This window comes from Typopeltis vanoorti, chromosome 21 (genome assembly GCF_054136105.1).
Source record: "Typopeltis vanoorti isolate ZY-2024b chromosome 21, IOZ_Tvanoo_1.0, whole genome shotgun sequence".
Lineage (NCBI taxonomy): Eukaryota > Metazoa > Arthropoda > Arachnida > Uropygi > Thelyphonidae > Typopeltis > Typopeltis vanoorti.
The window spans coordinates 16784526-16803026 of record NC_143569.1 but is presented as its reverse complement, the minus strand read 5'-3'; the positions used below and the strand labels follow the sequence as shown (position 1 = coordinate 16803026).

Here is an 18501-nt window from a genome sequence, read left to right as displayed (position 1 = left end):
TCCACGTGAGGGACGTCCAAAAAGTGTAACAACACCAGAAATCATTGATCAAGAGCACGATATGATGTTGGATCACCGGCAAGTCAGAGAGTGTGAAATTGCTGAGACACTATAGGCATTTCAAAATAATGTGTAGGGTATATTTTGCATGAAGAATTGAAAAAGCTTTGTGCAAGATGAGTGCTGTGCTTGCTCACAGCAGATCAAAAACACACTCAAATGGAAATCTCTGAACAGTGCTTGGAGCATTTTAACAAGAATAAAACTGATTTTTTGCATCGATTTATTACTATCGATGAGACTTGGATTCACCATTACACACTAGAATCCAATCATCAGTCAAAACAATGGACAGAAGCCGATGTCCTAAGAAGACAAAGTCGGTTCAATCAGCAGGAAAGGTCATGGCATTGGTGTTTTGGGATGCTAAAGGCATTTTGTTTATTAATTATCTTGAAAAGGGTGAAACAGTAACTGGGGAATATTATTCCGATCTTTTAAGCAGACTAGACGAAAAAATTCATGAGAAAAGATCTGGTTTGCAGAAGATAAAAATTATCTTTCATCAGGAGAATGCACCTGCTCACAAATTTGTTTTGGCAATGGGAAAATTAAGGGATCTGCACAATGAATTGTTTGACATCCACCCTATTCCCCAGATTTGGCTTCCTCTGACTTCTATCTCTTCCCAAAACTAAAACTTTTCCTCGCCGGTCAGCGTTTTTTTTTTTTTTTCCGAATCAAGAGGTGATTGCAGGTGTAGAGGAGTATTTTGCAGATCTTACTGAGAACCACTACAGGGACAGGATAATGCACTGGAGCATTGCTGGAATAAATGTATTAAATGAGATTATGTTGAAAAATAAAAATTATTTTGAAATTATAAATTCATTTTTTCATTGTTAGGCCGAGAACTTTTCAACTGCCCTTATAGTATTAGGAAAAGTCAGTAGAGTTAAATATAATCATTTTTTTGATGCAGAATGTGAACATTTGACTGAATTAAAAAATGAGGCACATAAACAAATGCAGCAGAGGAACCACACTTGGAAAGCTGTGGAAAAATATCATTTGTGTAGAAAAGAAGAAAAAAGAGTGCATAAGAATAGAAAGAAGAAATACTATGAGGATGAACTTAAGGAATTGGAACATCCAGAAGTATGAATGAAAGTAGATCTTTCTCTGAAAAGTTAAATGGTAGTTAGGAAAGATTTCCAGCCCAGAACAACTTTATTTAGGGATAAGGAGGGTGTAATTTCGAGTGGGAATGTAATGATACTAGGAAGATGGGCAGAGCATTTCGATGAACTATTGAATTCAAATATATTTGGTCAATTAGATGATATGGAAGAGAGCCAAGATCTGGAAGCAGCTGAACCAGTACCAACAGATGCAGAAGTGGAGGCAACTATTAAAAAAACTTAAGGACAATAAGATCCCAGGAATGGATGGTACAGAATGCTTCAAGTAGCTGTGTCAACTTATCAACAAAATCTGGATTAATGAAACAATTCCAGACGAATGGAATCTGAGAGCATCATATGTCCCATTCATAAGAAAGGTGATTAATGATATGTTCTAACTATAGAGGAATTAATTCCTCTGTTCAACTTAAAATTTTCTCTAACATTCTATTTAAAAGACTTTATCCCTATGTAGAGAATGTTATTGGCAATTATCACTATGGATTCCATCAAGGAAGATCTACAAATGATCAGATTTTTAATATATGCCAATTACTTGAAAAATTTATTGCAGTAGAGGAAGTATGGATTCCATGAAAACTTATTGCTTTAATTAAAGCTGCAGGAAGAAATACTCATTGTCAGATCAAAATTCAGAACATGTTGTCTGATCCAATATATATATATATATATATATATAATAAATGGTGTTCGACAAGGGGATGGCTTGGCTTGCTTACCTTACTGTTTAGCAAAGCACTTGAAAAGGTTTCAGAGATGCTGGCATTAATACAAGGGGAACTATTTTCTAGTTCTAGACTAAGTCAGTATAAATTATGGCATATGCAGATGATATCGATATTATAGGAAGGACACAAAAAAGCAATGGAAGAGACTTTCTATCAGTTTAGAAAAGGTAGCAAAGAAGATGAGTTTGCAGATTAACCAAGAAAAAACAAAGTATATGCCAGTAATTAGAATGATTTGTGATAATAAACCTTCTCAAACTGATTTTTGTTTTTTTTATGTTGGGCCCATGTACGAGAGGTTGGCTGGTCAACCTATAGTACTGTATATGGGTAGTGGGACGGGAAAGGAGAAACTTGTTGACATTCGATTTAAAAGCCTGTATATTGTATTCCTTGGAAAATACATCAGGGAGAAGACTGTTCTAGAGTACAGCAGTAGCAGGGATTGAAGGAGGAGGAAAAGAAACTTGTTCTGTAGATTTCAAAGTGTACTGTGAAAGGATGTTTGGGTTCTATAAATGGTTGCTAGAAATTTGAAATTGTACATAGTTTTATATACTTGGGATCAGAAGTTAATTGTAAAAACGATATCAGTACTGAGATTCAGAGATGTATTCTTTCATAAGATAATATAAAAAATTGGGTTTAGTAGATCGGAGATTTTGATACAAACTATTAGCCTACTAGTTTCGCAATGTTAACTGGTGGCTTCTTCTGGGCAGATAAATCTACATATAACAGCTTAAAAACAAAAACTAGCTTAAATTAATACATAACTGCTATGTATTAATTTGTAACCTAAGTTTGTTTTTGTTTTTAAGCTGTTATGTGTAGATTTATCTGGCCCAGAAGAAGCCACCAGTTAATGTAGCAAAACTAGTAGGCTAATAGTTTGTATCAAAATCTCCAACCTATTAAACCCAATTTTTATATCATCTTATGTAGTATATAGTGGTAGAAAAAAATATTCATCAAGTCATATTCTTTCCACAAATAGATGCTTTTGTGGACTTAGGAGACACCTCAAGTCACATCTGATCTCAAGAAAAACAAAGATAATGATGTACAAAGTACTTGTAAGACCAGTGTTAACTTATGCCTCTGAAAACTGGGTATTATCAATGGCAGATGAAAGATTGCTAGATCTGTTTGAAAGAAGAGTTCTCAGATATATTTTTGGAGCAGTACAAGAGAACGGTGTGTGGAGGAAAAGATATAACCATGAATTATACAGATTATTTAATGAGCCAGACATTATTAAGTACATAAAAATAAATAGATTAAGTTGGGCTGGACACATTATATGCATGGATAGTAAGAGAATAGTTAAGATGTTTAATGCTAAGCCAGGAGGAAAAAGAAAAATTGGAAGACCTAAATTAAGATGGGGAAGATGGAGTGATGCAAAATATTAAGGATTTAGGAGTCAAAAATTGGAGGAGTTTGGCATTGAATAAGGAAGGCGGGCAGAAATTTCTGAAGAAGGCCAGGGTCCACTTAGGGCTGTCGAACCAATGATGATGATGAAGAGGATGACAAGCAACTATTATCGTAGTTCCAGAGGCCAAGTTTATTGGACTGATCTTTGATAGACAGCAGACTTTCTTTACATCCATTCGTCATTGTTGGGATAAGTACAAAAAAAGCATTGAACATCCTCTGCACTCTATCCTCTACCAAATGGGATGCTGAATCTTTGCTTGCTCCATATTTATCATGCACTTGTATGTTCAAAGCTTGATTATTGGTTCCAGGATTTCAGTTCTGCAAGGGAGAGCACACTTCAGTGATTGGACGCAGTTCCAATCAGCTACTGGTTCTTTTTGAACATCACCCTTTAAAAGTCTTTATGTTTAATCAAATGAACCCTTGTTATTGTTTAGACAAATGTACATCTCTCTCTTAATTATGCCCCTAAATAAAGTCCCTTCCAGATCACTGTCTCTTTTCTCGATGTTGTATCATGCATGTCAGACAGCCATCTGCCCTTTTGAATTGAATGTCAAAGAGCCTATAGAAGCTATTAGTATCAGTGTTAACATTATTACCTGCACCAAACAAAACAGCATTCCTCCATGACAGGCTTGTATCCCCCCATTCTCTAACCTCTCACTTCATCAACTATAGAAGTCTTATACACTCTCATCTGTCTACCTTCAGTTGTTCAGTGCACACAGAGCAGCCCACTCTGATTTCTTGCCCATCTATACTGATCGTTCAAGATCAGAAATCTCTGTTGGCTGCACCACTGTATTCCCTAAAATTACGATCTCTAACCAGATCACACTTGATTGCAGTAACAATACAGCACAACATAATCCACATTCAGTGTTTTGTGAATTGCTTCAACTTTTTCACAAAATAAAGATCCTTAATTTCATTGCTCATTTGTGTTGGATTATTCCCAGTTTTATTTCCCTTAATTCCAATGTGGCAATTTTGCAGATGCAGCTGCTATACCAGTTCATACTTTCTCAACCTACTCTTTGACAGTCACTTATACTGACTACACACAGGTTATAAAATCAAAGTTAATTGCACAGTGGCAATACTCTTGGCAGGAAGCACTGACGAACAAAGTGCATGAGATTAAGCCTGAAATTAAGCACTGGCAGTCTAATCAACATAGAAACAGAAGAGAAGAAGTTGTTTTTGATAAGCTCTGCATAGGTCACAGTCATCTCGCAATCATGAATTGTTTACCAAATATCTCAACTATGTCCTCTGCAGCAGTTACCAGTCTACCATTTTCATCCATTAACATCATCTTACTGTGATCATTCTGACTTTTACTTACCACATTTGCTTGCAGATATTTCACTCTTTAGGTTAAACAGAAAAGTAAGCCAGTTGTGATATAGATGATTTTTCTCTTGTACAGTCTTTGACCACTTGTTGGATAACCAGGGCTTTGGTGAGAAGAGGGAATTAGATAAGAAACAATAAAAATGGCATGAGAAATGAATTTTTCTTTATCAGCAAAAATTGCTTCAATCATGTATTTATTGTAAATATTGATCAGACAATTCAAAACAACAATGCAGTGAAGGAAAAGATGAGACATAAAAATCAATAAGCTCTCTCTGTTTGAAATTCTTATGATGCCAAACAACACTTGGATTGGAATGGCTGCATGATCATTACTCTGTGGGAGAAGAAATCAACACCAGATTGTTCTCTTAATTGCTTACGGCAGTGGGGGCCACAGCCCACAGTTTGGGAATAATACTAACCTGGTGATATGGATAAGAGAATGGCTCATGGAGAGAAGATACCAGAAATGTATGGAGGAGCAGAGTCCAGGATGAAGGTGGTGACCAGTGGTGTGTGCCTCAGGGCTCTATGCTTGGTCATTATTGTTTAATTTGTACATAAATGATATAGGAAATGGCTTAAAGGGAGATATTCAGTTGTTTGCTGATGATGCAAAGTTGGGTAGCGCAATAAAAAATCAAGCTGATGTTTAGAGTTTGCAGGATGATTTAAATAAGTTGGCAAAATGGGCAAAAGGTAATGGATGTCAGTTCAGTGTGGAAAAGTGTCAAGTTATGCATTTTGGGATTAAAAGATTACCAGCTGTGTACCACATTGATGGAATGGTACTCCAAGAGATTGATGAGGCTAGGGACTTGGGGGTGTTAGTGGGTAGGGAGATAAAGTTCAGAGGGAACATTGCTAAGATATCCAAGATTGCACATATACTTGGTTATTGAAGAACACATTAACATTCAGAGATAAAGAGGTTATTATTCCCCTTTATAAGGCATTGATACTTCCACATTTGGATTACCATGTTCAAGTCTAGTCACCTGGATTCCTTGGAGATGAGGAGGTTGTGAAGAGGGTTCAGAGGAGAGTGACTAAGTTGGTGAGTGATGTAAAAAATGCTCCCTACATCGATAGATTGAGAGTTTGTGGATTGCAGAGGTTGGCTGATAGATAGAGAAGAGGGGGGATATGATAGAAACGTTTAAGTTACTAAAAGATTTTTATAAGATTAATGTAGGAGAAATATTTCAGCTGTGTGATAGTGATGGAAGAATAAGGGGTCATTCCTGAAAATTGAGGAAAGTGTGGTTAACAAGGGTGTGAGAACTAGATTGTTTGCTTGGAGGGTGGTGAATGAGTGGAATGAATTGCCTGACTCAGTTGTAAGTTCTTCATCTGTAAATGAATTCAAGAAGAGGTATGATAGATGTTGTTTTGATAGTTTGGGCCTCCCGCGATGTGTCTACTGACTCCATGGAGATACCGTAATAATAATTTATAGCAGAAACACAAGCATGTTGATGCACATCTGTGTGTGTGTGTGTGTGTGTGTATAACACATACAAATAACCACTACAGTTACGTGTAATTAGTAGGATAATTTTCTAAAACTTGGAAAGTTTAAGGCAGTCATGCTTATTTTAGTTAAGCTGATGAGCCAGAGTTTCACAACTCTTTTATGTAGTCTTTCTATTAAAACAAAATATTTTTATGTTATACTGTAGTATTTTTACAACAAGCTGTGTCTGAAATATACAGTGTGGTTTGCATTGAATTGTTTATCTCATGTACTTATGATAGAACTTTGCAATATTTGTAATAATTTGTGATCTTGGTGCTTGTCTAAAATTGTCTAAATGTACCATTGAATCTCTGTCAGTCAGCTCATAATATGAAAGACTACAAGTGAAAGGAAGTTAGTTTCTTGGATGGGATAGAGGAACAAATATAAGAAGTACATAAATAATTTTAAATATTGCTATAAGTTTTTATGACTTGTATTTATTGTTTTTCTAATTGAAATATTAAATAATCTTTCATATTTACTGTATACTTACAAGAGAATCATTAGTGTTATCACATTGAAACGTCATCTTAAATTTTTCCCAATTATAGAGTATGTCAAATAATATTTCCATGCAAAATTTTAGCTGTCAGATACATGCGTTGGGGTGGGAGGAAAGCCAGAAAAAAAAAAAGTATTGGATTTCTGTTATGTTTCACACTTTGAAATTGCAGGCTCATAGATCCAGTGGTAAGCACCATAGAAAGAAGGGATGTTGGCTTGGGGTTTGAGAGGGAAGGCACCAGCAAGCAATAAGCACAAAACTACACGAGATCCTTTCACTTTGCTAGTAATATATTCAGTCAGTCAGTGTTCTCAACCATATGATTGCAGTGTATATTCTGTTGCAAACTTCTGTCATGTGGAATCCTGTAAATATTCAAATATTCTTTGATTTGCATTGTAAGAAAAAGATCACAGTATGCTCTGATCACACCACACTTGGACTGTTGTTCTCAAATTTGGTCTCCAGGATTTGAAGGGGATAAATTAACCATGGAAAGGGTATAGAGTGGATAACAAAGATGGTTTCAGGACTGTACAATGTTAATTATGAGGACAGGCTGAGGGAATGTGGACTGCAGAGTTTAGAAGATAGAAGAAGGAGAGGTGATATGAGTGAGACTTTTAAACTGTTGAGAGGTAGTTACAGGGTTGACACTGGAGGTGTTCTTTCACTTGGTGGAATAGCGGAAGGAGTGAGGACATGGGGCCATCCCTGGAAGTTATGAAGGGAAGCAGTGAGCAGTAGGGTGAGGACTGGTTTCTTTGCATTGAGGGTGGTTGAACCTTGGAATGCATTGCCTGATAGAGTCGTGAGAGCATGAACAGTCAATGAATTCAAAAAGTGGTATGATAGACTGTGTTTTCTAGGAAGGGCCTCCCACGATGAGTCTTTTGACTCCATGGAGGTCTGAATCATAATGATAATAATAATATAAGCCACACTGTGCTGTTGATCTTCACAAATGGGCATTCTGCTTGTGCAGGTTTGTGATATTCATGTGAATTATTTTATTGATTACTACTGGGGCACCTGACATTCTGGGAAGTTGATGTGTATGCTTTCTACAATATCCTATGATATAGCATGTTGAAAAAAAAAATGTTTGCATCTAAATTTGTTTAATAACTTGCACTTTAACATTTTTTTTTTCTCAACAAGTACAATTGGAATCAGCATTTAAATTTTCACTTGGAAGCATTACTTGGCATGTCTGTAATTCAGCAGCATTTGTAACAAGTTACAGAATGAAAATATTGATGGTTCTCTTGGTAACCTAATTTAATTTAATTTAATTAGCATTTTCATTTTCAGGACTGAATGAACAGCAGATGGAGATGATTGCTAGTAAAAAAGATGTATTTAAAGTTTCAAGTAGAGATCTGCCATATATTTTGAGTAAAGTATGTTTTAATGTTTTCTCTGAACAGTTTGTATTATGACTTAATTCATAGCATCTGAAGCATAACAAATGTCATCATCAACGCTTGGGCATCTCTATGACATCCAAGGCTTCTGTCTGCTCATCCAACTAGACTGGTATTTTGTCATTAGACAAATCCTTTGATGATAGTACCAGATCCAGCACTCTCAAACCCTGGATAATCTCCCATCACATGCATAACGTTTAGATAATTATCTCTTGGCATTGCAAAAATTCCATTTCTATTTCCCCATTTGTCTTTTTCTCTTTCTATTTTAGACAAATTATGGACTCTACAACCGTGTTATAAATAACTATTTTAATTTCCCGGACATTTCGACCTTCATATTAAGGTCATCATCTGGAGTATATGCATATATACAGAGACAAGCTGAATTACATTTCGCACAGTATGCTAAAGAGAAAATGATTTGATCAGCGGTTATTCTGATGGCATGACCTCTAGTGGAAATAGAATAAAATTAAAAAAAAAATTAAATTAAATTAAAAAAAAATTAATTATTTAAAAAAAACTACATCAAAGCTATATTCTATTTAAGATAACATCAGAGAAACATTCTTTCATATCGATAGTTTTCTTACAGTAACAATGATGTCCTAGTTTAACATGACAATTGTTATATTAGATTTAAGATTCTGGATTCCTATAGTCCTATTTATAGTTAACAATTAGGGAGAAATGGATAGAATATGTGCCTTCCACATGCTTGGGATTTTTAGACCATCATTATTGTTAAGATTAGGGTGGTTGATAAGAATCTCACAGGCTTCCCTAAATTTATGTTCATACCATGTTTTGGTATGATGTAAACAACAGGTGCTTTTCCAGTCAATTCTATGTAAAGTGTTCAGGGCATGATCAGAAAGGCCAGCTTCACCATAGTTATTATATTTAATGTGTCGTTTATGTTCCTTTTTTCTGATAGGAATTGTGTGTCCTGTTTCTCCTATATATGGTTGATTACAGGTGCAATAAATACGATATACTATGGGTTAGCAGAGGGAGTGGGTCTTTGGATGAGTTCAGTAAGCTTTTTAATTTTGCAGGAGGTTTAAAGGTAGCTTTGAGGTTGTATTTCTGTAGTATTCTGTTTATTTTATCTGATGGTCTTTTAATGTAAGGAATGGTTATAATTTTATTGTAGCTGGTTCATCTTTGATTTTTATCGAGATCTTGTAGAGAATTTTGTTAATAGTATTTTGGCTGTAACCATTTTTTTAGAAAAGTATTGCTGATAACTGTAAATTTGTCTTTCAGTGCTTGTTAATTGGAGCAAATCTTCAAAGCCCTGTTTTTCAGAGTATTAATGAAACCTAGTTTTTATGTTGGGTGGTGGTAGGAAGTTATGCGTAAATATATTAGCCAGTATGTGTCGGTTTCCAGTAAACAGCAAAGGAAAGACTGCCAGAAGGAAGACATGTGACAAGTGTATCTAGAAAAGGAAGCGTGTTCTGCTTTTCAATCTCAATTGTGAACTGTGTGCATTTGTGTTGTTTTTTTAGGTGGCTGAGGAAAGTGTCTGATGTCTGGCGGCCATGAGGCCAGATAGCAAAAACATCATCAACGTATCTAAGCCAGACTTTGGGTTTTAATGGAGAGGAATCTAGAGCATGTTTGCTCAAAATTTTCCATATAAAAGTTAGCAATGAGTGAGGGATAATAGTGAGCCCATGACTGTGCCTTCTTTTTATAGGTAGAACGTTTTTTGCCATACAAAATAACCAGAACGTAATACCTGCGCAAAGAGCGGTGTGATATTGGGAGGGAATTTATCCTGTAAAAGAAGGATTATGTCATTGATTGGGACATTCGTGAAGAGGGAAGAGATGCCAAAACTGACTAATAAATCATCTTTTTCTAATGTAATGTCTATGATTAAGTTTATAAAGTGTTGTGTGTTTTTAAAATAGGAGGGAATGAACTACCAACTCCTTGAGTGTCGACACTAATTTCTTGACTAGGTAATAATTAGGGCTGTCTATTTCTTTTGTTTGGGAATTTTTGGTAGACTGTAAATTCTTGAGAACGAGTGTAGTGCAGAAGTAATTTTTTGACTGTATCTTCAGGCGATGTAGTGACTGATTTAAGTAGCTTCTCTTTCTTTTTTATTCTATTGGTTGGATCGTTTTTCATTTTTTCAGATTCATTTTTTCTAATTATGTGGTTCAATTTAGAATAATTGTTGCACTTCCTTTATCGGCTCTAGTAATTACGATGTCTGGATTTGATTTTAGTGATTTCACCGTTGTTAATCCGTGTTTCGTTATGTTGTTCATTATTGTTTTCTTATAATTTACATTTAAAATGTTAACGGTTTCTACGTATTTTATCTGCTGTGTTAGTTGGGATGAATCTTAAGCCTCTTTCAATATTATAAATAAAATCAAGTTTGTTAATCGATCTGGGTGCTACAGCAAAATTTAAACCTTTGCTGATAGCGAGAGTTCATCTTTGTTTAAGACGATTAGATAGGTTGACTATGTGACTGTTACCTGAAGGCGGTTGATGGCTCCTGTTGTTTCTTGCTTCTGGTTGGTTGTTTTCATTCACTGCGGAGAAATTCAAGTATGTCTATTGGTTTTTCGAATATTGACAATCTTTTAGTCTATGAATTTTGGATATGAGATTTTCTTTCTTTGTTTGAAGGATGTGGTTCGCTGAGCATTGTCTGTAATCCTCTCGAGGATAACCCAAATATCTGCATTCAAGTAACTTGAAAGTTCAGATTTAAAATTTTGTACCTGGTTTTGAGTAAAAGCCAAGTTTTTTCGAGCAGCCTGGATCTGTTCTCTGAGTAATGCTTTCTCTCTCCATATGGTGGTATATTTGCTGAGCCTTTGTTCAGGTAAATTTTCTCTTCAGTTTGATGCAGTTTGGAATGATATTGCTATCCCTACAATGTTTTAAAAATGCCAGTTGATTAATCAAACCAGAATCTTCAACTTACCATATTGATTGCATCGCTTGTGCGCCGAATCTCCATGAATTATCAGAATCCTTTCTTTTAGTGTTACATGGTGATCAGCATTCATTTTACACAAATTATGGACTCTGCAACTGTGTTATAAATAACTATTTTAATTTCCCAACGTTTTGACCTTCATATCAAGGTCATCATCTGGAGTATACACATATATACAGAGACAAGCTGAATTGCATTTCACAGAGTATGCTAAAGAGACAATAATTTGATAAACGGTTATTCTACTGGCATGACCTCTAGTGTATGTGAATCATCATACAGTACTGTCTTGATATTCTCCTTCACACAAATGTACACTTCCAGTTTCTTTCGGTTTTCTTTTCTTTTCAGCTGTACCCCTTTCCAGATGTTTCTTCATTTGCTCGACTTCAAACTGAGAACTGTGAAAAACTCCACTCAACTGTTATTTCTGTCATTACTGCTCATTCTCCTGTTTTATCACTTAGAAGTTCCTATAGCACATTTTTAATCATATTGAGTAGTTTATTATACTTCATAAGAAATTTCTTCTTCTTTTATATACAACTTTTATATATATATTGGAAAATAGTTCATCTCAGGTTGCTCTAAATATTACATAATGTAAGGGATGCTTTTGCAAATAAAAATAATTTCTGGCATTGAGTTAGATGTATATTTTGTCATTTTACATATGCTATAATACAATAATTTTCAGTTTTAGGTTTATGGCCAAGTGATTAAAGGTTTTTTGGCCCATACACAATGCTGATAATATTTTATAGGTTGTATGAGATTGATATATCAAATATATAAAAACAAATAAATAAATATCTATAAACTACACACCAGTTTCTTTCTACAGAATCTTCCCATTGACTCATTAGCAGTCTCTCAGTCTTATTATATGAGGCAGTAGATGCACAATCTATAATTTCTCACTCTGGAAACTCTTTTTTATATCTTCTCTCTTTGCATATTTTTACTTTTCTGATCATTTGTGCCTGCCAAAACAATGTGTGAACTTTTCCCCATTCCAACGGATTTCATCTTTTTTAAATTTAAAACATTTTTTTAATATCTGATCCACACACACAAAAGGTTGCAAGACCTATGGCATATCAGTGCCATGTGTTTTTGACTTTGGTCAGCTTGACTTGGCTAAAATTATTATCATTAGTAAGACCTGATTGGCAGAAGATGATACACTTGCAGAGATAGAATGTAAGGGATATTGTATTTTCAAGGGGGATAGAAGGAATAATACAGGGATAGAGATATTACTGATAACAGCTGAAGAACTTCAATCAACAAAAAAAAAATAGAAGTTGAGGAGGATTTTTGGTTTGAGGGAGATGGTTCCTATTAAATTATCTGGTGTGTTGCTGCTATAGACTGGGGTGGGGTATGCAAAAACATGTGGATGCCATGCATAAGCAGATTAGCACCATAAGTGCAGTCTGAGAAGTTAATGTTAACGAGAATTTCAACTATGGAGGCATGGACTAGAGAGAGGGCAGGGCATATGATAAGATGGAAATATAATATACACAGTTCCTAAGGGATTATTACCTGAAATAGCATATTGATAAAGCAGACCAAGGTTTGAAATTTAAGCATCAAATCCATAGCTGTAGTAGGTTTATCTCTGATCAGGGAAAGTGAAAGTAACCATATAGTCATGTTATGGCAGGTTACTAAACATGTAGAATTCTCACTGAAAAAGGGTTTATGTGAAATTACAAACCTACCATACCATGCTGTTTCTCTCAAACTTAGGAGGCATCTAGAAGCAGTACCATGGCATCAAAAGCTGCAAGCAAAGAATGTCAATAGTGAATGGGAAGTGGTTGGGGATTGTTTGAGAGAAACAGCATATTATACCGAAAGTTAGAAGGATAAACCAAGTAGTGGTTAAATGGATGATTAGCAATATAAAGTCACAAAAAAAGAAATAATTGCAGGGAATATAAAGAAAAAGGTGATCAGCAGTGGAAAGTCTTCATCATCATCATCAAATTCCTGACATGTACCCTCAGGGGTGTACAGGATATGAAAGTACTACATGAAAAATTTAAATGAGTCTGTTACTTGTCAAGACTCCACCAAATCAGTCTGTTACTTGTCAAGACTCCAATATTATCATTATCAGATCTCATATTTCTATCGTCTAAGGTACATTGTACCGTATCAATCCACCTATATCTTCCACTGGGTCGTTTTCCTGCCAACATGGCAGAGAACACTTGTTTTGCTAATCTTTCCTCGCCCATTCTGTTTAAGTGACCATATCACCTGAGATCAGCTCTGCTAATGCATTCCTGGATGCTTACAATATCACGTTCTTTCCTAATATCCTCGTTTTTAATATGATATTGCCATTGATGCCATCTGTTCACGCCTATAATCTTTCTCAGGACTCTCATATCTGTGGTCTCTAGGCTTTGGTCAAGTGTTTTACTTCTGACGCAGCTCTCAGATCCATAAGTTAAAACTGGTTTGAACACAGTCTTGTATACAGCTTATTTAGTATTCCGACTAATTTCTCTCTTATTCCATATGAATTTATTCAGTTGACTTCCTACCATACCAGCTTTGTTGATTCTGTTGTCTATTTCTATATTTAATTTACCATCTTCAGTAATATGTTAAAGATACCAAGCAATTTTAAACCTGGTTTTACTCCATTTTTCCCAAGTGAGCAAACAGTGCAAGACCAAGGCAACTCGTGGTAAAGGTGGAGCAAGCTCTGATCATTAATCTTAATATTTACCCTTACTGCCAAAACACATCTCCAAGAAGGGGATGTATGATGTTTTGTATTAAAGGCAAGGGGCCACTACCCAGACCGGTTTCGACCTTTATTGAGGTCTCATCAGTGGGAGCCAGGCTAGAAATACCAAGATTTAGTAATGCAGAGCTTATAAGTATTTTACCAAAACAAGTTACCATAAGGTGTTTAAACCTTATTAAATAAAAATCTCAGGAGGAGATCTAAATGGTAGTAAAAATCGTGCCTAAGTAGCTGAAATGTTTAACTTGTTCAACAGATTCTCCCATTCACGACACAATTGACATTTTCAACAATTCTACCTATTTTCATTGTCTTTGTCTTTTTAATGCTGAACTTCATACCATATCTATTACAACAGTTATTCAATTTAGTCAGGGACTCTTTCAAATTTTTAGCGGATTTATTTAGAAATATAACATCGTCCGCATAAAGCAAAGCACTGACATTAACATCTCCAATTGTGATATCATGTTTAATACCACTTTCCTTCATAATGTGATCCATATAGATAATGAATAACGGAAGGGATAATGTACATACTTGTCTCACACCAGATTTAACATTAAACCATCTTCCTGTACTTCCTTCAAATCTAACTGCCGACTTACAACTGAAATACAGAGCATGTATTGCTTGATATAATGCCCCATTGACACAATATAACTGTAGCTTATTGAATAGCTTCTCTCTTGGCACCTTGTCATATGCCTTTTCCAGATCAACAAAACTTAAATACAGATCATTGTTATATTCCCATGCTTTCTCAACTATTTGTGGTAAAATGAAGATCTGATCAGGACAGCCTCTATTTGACCTGAATCCAGTTTGTTCTTCACCAAGCTTTTCTTCCACAATTCTTCTAAACCGTTTTCTCAAGTATGCTTTCATAGATCTTGCCAGGAACACTCAGTAGGGAAATACCTCTGTAATTCTCACCTTCAGTTTTATTTCCCTTTTTATATATGGGTACTATGAGAGCTCTACTCCAATCATTGGGAATTTGGTCCTATGTCCAGGCTTTCTGAACTATGCAGTGCAGCCACTGTATGACTTTTATACCACCATATTTCAGTATTTCTGGTCGAATATCATCTACTCCTGCTGCCTTTCCACATTTCTAGCCTTTCACGGCTTTTTCTGCTTCAAGTATGGATATGTATTCCTGACTGTATGCCTGTTCAGTGTTTTTTACCACTGTGCTATCGCTGCTTGTTTCATTTAGCAATTTTTTGAAGTAATTACTCCATACTTCAAGGATATCTTTTTCTCCTGTTTTCATGTAACCTTTATCATCTCTAACTCCTTTTACAGCACTCTTTCCTCAATTTCTAAGCTTCTTCAACAAGCTCCAGAATATCTTACCACTTCTTGATATTTATTTTCTATGTTCTTGCCAAAGTCCTCCCATGACTTTTGTTTAGCTAGTTTTACCCAGTGTTTAGCTTTCTTACATTTGTCTCTGTATTCTCTAAGAGCACAAGCTGACTTATTTGCCAGGAACTTTTGATATTCTTTCTTCTTTTCCTTCACTGTCTCTTTAACTTCCTGTGTCCACCGTGGAGTTCTGATTTTTCTATCCTTGCAGACAACCTCACCACATGCCTCTCTAGCTGAATCAATCAGGGTTTTCTTCAAGGCTTGCCACTGAATCTCCAAGGTTTGGTTCCTGTTCTCAAACTCTTTCATTTTTTCTTCAATAATTTTTGTGTATTTTAGTCTACAGTTCACATCTGAGAGCTGCTCAACTTTTATTCACTTTAAAACTTTCTTACATGTCATTCTTTTCAATATGAAATTCAATGTTTGTTATTCTGCTCAAGACTAAATAGTGATCACTTTGAATTTCAAATCCTCTGTACACTCTGATGTCCTGCACCAAGGAGAAAACATCACTATCAACAATAACATAGTCAATGAGACTTTTCTTATTCATTGGCTCTTCTCTCCATGTGAATTTGTGCACATTTTTATGTTGGAACATGGTGTTTGTAATAACCAGTCCATGTCCTGAGCAGAAATCCAACAGGTATTTGCCATTATTATTGGCTTTGCTCTTTTCTCCAAATTTTCCCAAAATATTTTTGTATATCTGACAATCATTTCCTACTCTGCTATTTAGATCCCAACAAGGACCAACTTTTCCTTTTTCATTGTGTCAGTTGCTTTTTCTAAAGCCTCAAAAGATTCCTCCACTTCTGCCTTATTAGAACCTTCTGTGGGACCATAGGCACAAATAAGTCTCATTGTCCAATTCCCAATTCTGATATTTGCCCACATCAATCTACTTGAGACTGTCTGCCATTCAAGAAGATTAGCCTCATATTTTGTGTTGAATACTATGGCTACTCCTTTTTTCCTTAATTGTCGTTTTTTTCTGAATATAGCATTTTGTATTTATTGTTCAGAAAGATCTCACCAGTTTTTGTCTCTTTTGTTTCAGTCACCCCTGTTATGTTGATTTGGTACTTATCTAATTCCTCAGCTAGCTCCATTTCTTTGCCATTCAGGCTTCTTATGTTGATAGTACCGATGTTTAACTGTGGTGATGTTGATTTGGGGTGTGCTTTCAGATTTCTTCCAGTAGCTGACTTTTCGCTGTTTGCTCTGGTTCCCTGGCGATAACAACGCCTACCTTGTTTAACCGGGTGACTTCTCAGCTGGCATGAAGTTTTGTCATGTTGTACCATCATTTTGTATATTCATTTAATCCAATAAGAATACAATTTGGTCGGCTAAATCCGAAATTGCCAGCCCATCATCGTTCGTTCAGTATCCAGGTAGACATCCAGCAGAGTGCACCACGAGAAGGTGAGAATTGGACATTAGGTCAGAAGCCCTAGTCAGTTCTCCGCATTCCTTTAAAGGCTATGTGGAGGTCTCCTCTCAGTTATATAGCTTTGATCCTTAAGCACTCCGCAGTGAAAAGTGCATGCAGGAAAGGTGGTAAGTGGGCTAAATCAGATTCTGAGAATCTAATCAGCCAAAGGAAATACCAAAGAGGTTTTTTTTTTTTTTTGTTCTGTAGCAAGTAAGATGAATAATGATTATGGAAGGATATCATTAATCAATTTCTATGGTAGGAATGTGACAGAAGCAGAAGAAAAGTTGCATTATTAAGTGATTACCATGCATGTGATGTGTGTATGATCCAGGTTGAGATTTTGCAGTTGCCAATGTGACAAACACTGATGTGAGAATTGAGGTTGATAAATTAGAGGTATTGAGCAAGTTGAAAAATACAATGTGATTACAAATTGGATATCATGTGCTATGGGAATGTGCAGAGTAACTGGCATTGCATTCTGATGAAGTTTTGTAATCACATCCACAAATCTTGCAAAGTTTCAACTGTATGGAAAGAGGGTAAGACCACATAAAGGTAGCTCCAGAGTCGGAAGTAGTAAAATACAGACAAGTTATTGTTTTAGGAGAGTGATTATTAAGGTATTAGAAAAGTTGATTAATGGTAAAATTTAGGAATGGGTGGATAGGAGAATGTGATAATTTATGGTATACAACATGACTTTGTAAAAGGTAGGTTCCACTTTAGTAATATGCTTACACTTTATAATGGAGTAATAGCAGAATTGGATAAAGGAAAAAATGACTACACTATGATACTGCTGGATTTCCAAAGGCACTTGACAGAATGCATGCATGAAAAATTATTACATCAGTTGGAGCAGATGGGAAGATATTAGAGGTGGCTGACAGACAGACACCAGAGATTAGTATATGGTGGAGTGGAATCTAGAAGAATGAAGATGACTAGTGGAGGTGCCTCAAGACTCTGTACTAAGGCCACTACTCTTTAATTCATATATTAATGATAGAGGGAGAGATTTAAGGGAGAGGAGATATTCAGTTATTTGCTGATGATGCAAAAATGGAAAGGACAGTAGTTGATAAAGGTGATATAAACATCTTGAAGGATGAATTAAATAAATTAGCAGTATGCACTCATGGGAGTGGATTCAGAAAATTGACAAGGCTAGGGTTTTTTAGGTGATGGTGGACAAAGTGTTCTGAGAGTATATTGCCATAGTTGGTAGAATAACTTGAAGGATTACTTCAGTGGTAAAGAACACATTGACAAGTAGAGATAGCCAGGTTATAATCCCTCTTTATATATTGGAAATGGGGGCTATGATATTTATAATCTGCCAAGCTGTTGACAGATCTGTGGAATCTATCCTCCTTATGAGGATAGATTGAAGTTGGAAGTTTTCCCCCACTTGGTTAGAATATAATAAATTTAGTTTAATTCTTTATCCAAGTGTAAGCAAACAAAGTTTGCGCCTGAAGTATCTTCAGGACTGAGGCAACTTGTGGTAAAGGTGGACCAAGTTCCCATCACTCCTTGTCTTAGTATCTCTCATAATGCAAAGCACATCTCCTTGCGGACATGTATAATGCTGTGCATTAAGGGAATGCATAGTCACTTAATGCATAGCATTATACATGTCTGCAAGGAAATGTGCTTTGCATTATGGGAGATACTAAAAGAAGGAGTGATGAGAGCTTGGGCCACCTTTACCACAAGTTGCCTC

At 35.7% G+C, this 18501-nt stretch overlaps 1 protein-coding gene across 4 annotated transcripts in view; it reads left to right on the top strand.

The window, feature by feature from the left end:
* Window positions 1–18501, top strand: part of LOC150094647 (uncharacterized) — a 628041-nt gene that overhangs the window by 55155 nt on the left and 554385 nt on the right. For all 4 annotated transcript variants that reach the window (XM_090411495.1, XM_090411492.1, XM_090411494.1 and 1 more), the window contains exon 5: window positions 8086–8174. In XM_090411495.1, coding sequence (XP_090267621.1) covers window positions 8086–8174 — 89 coding nt within the window. The remainder of the gene's footprint in view (window positions 1–8085; window positions 8175–18501) is intronic.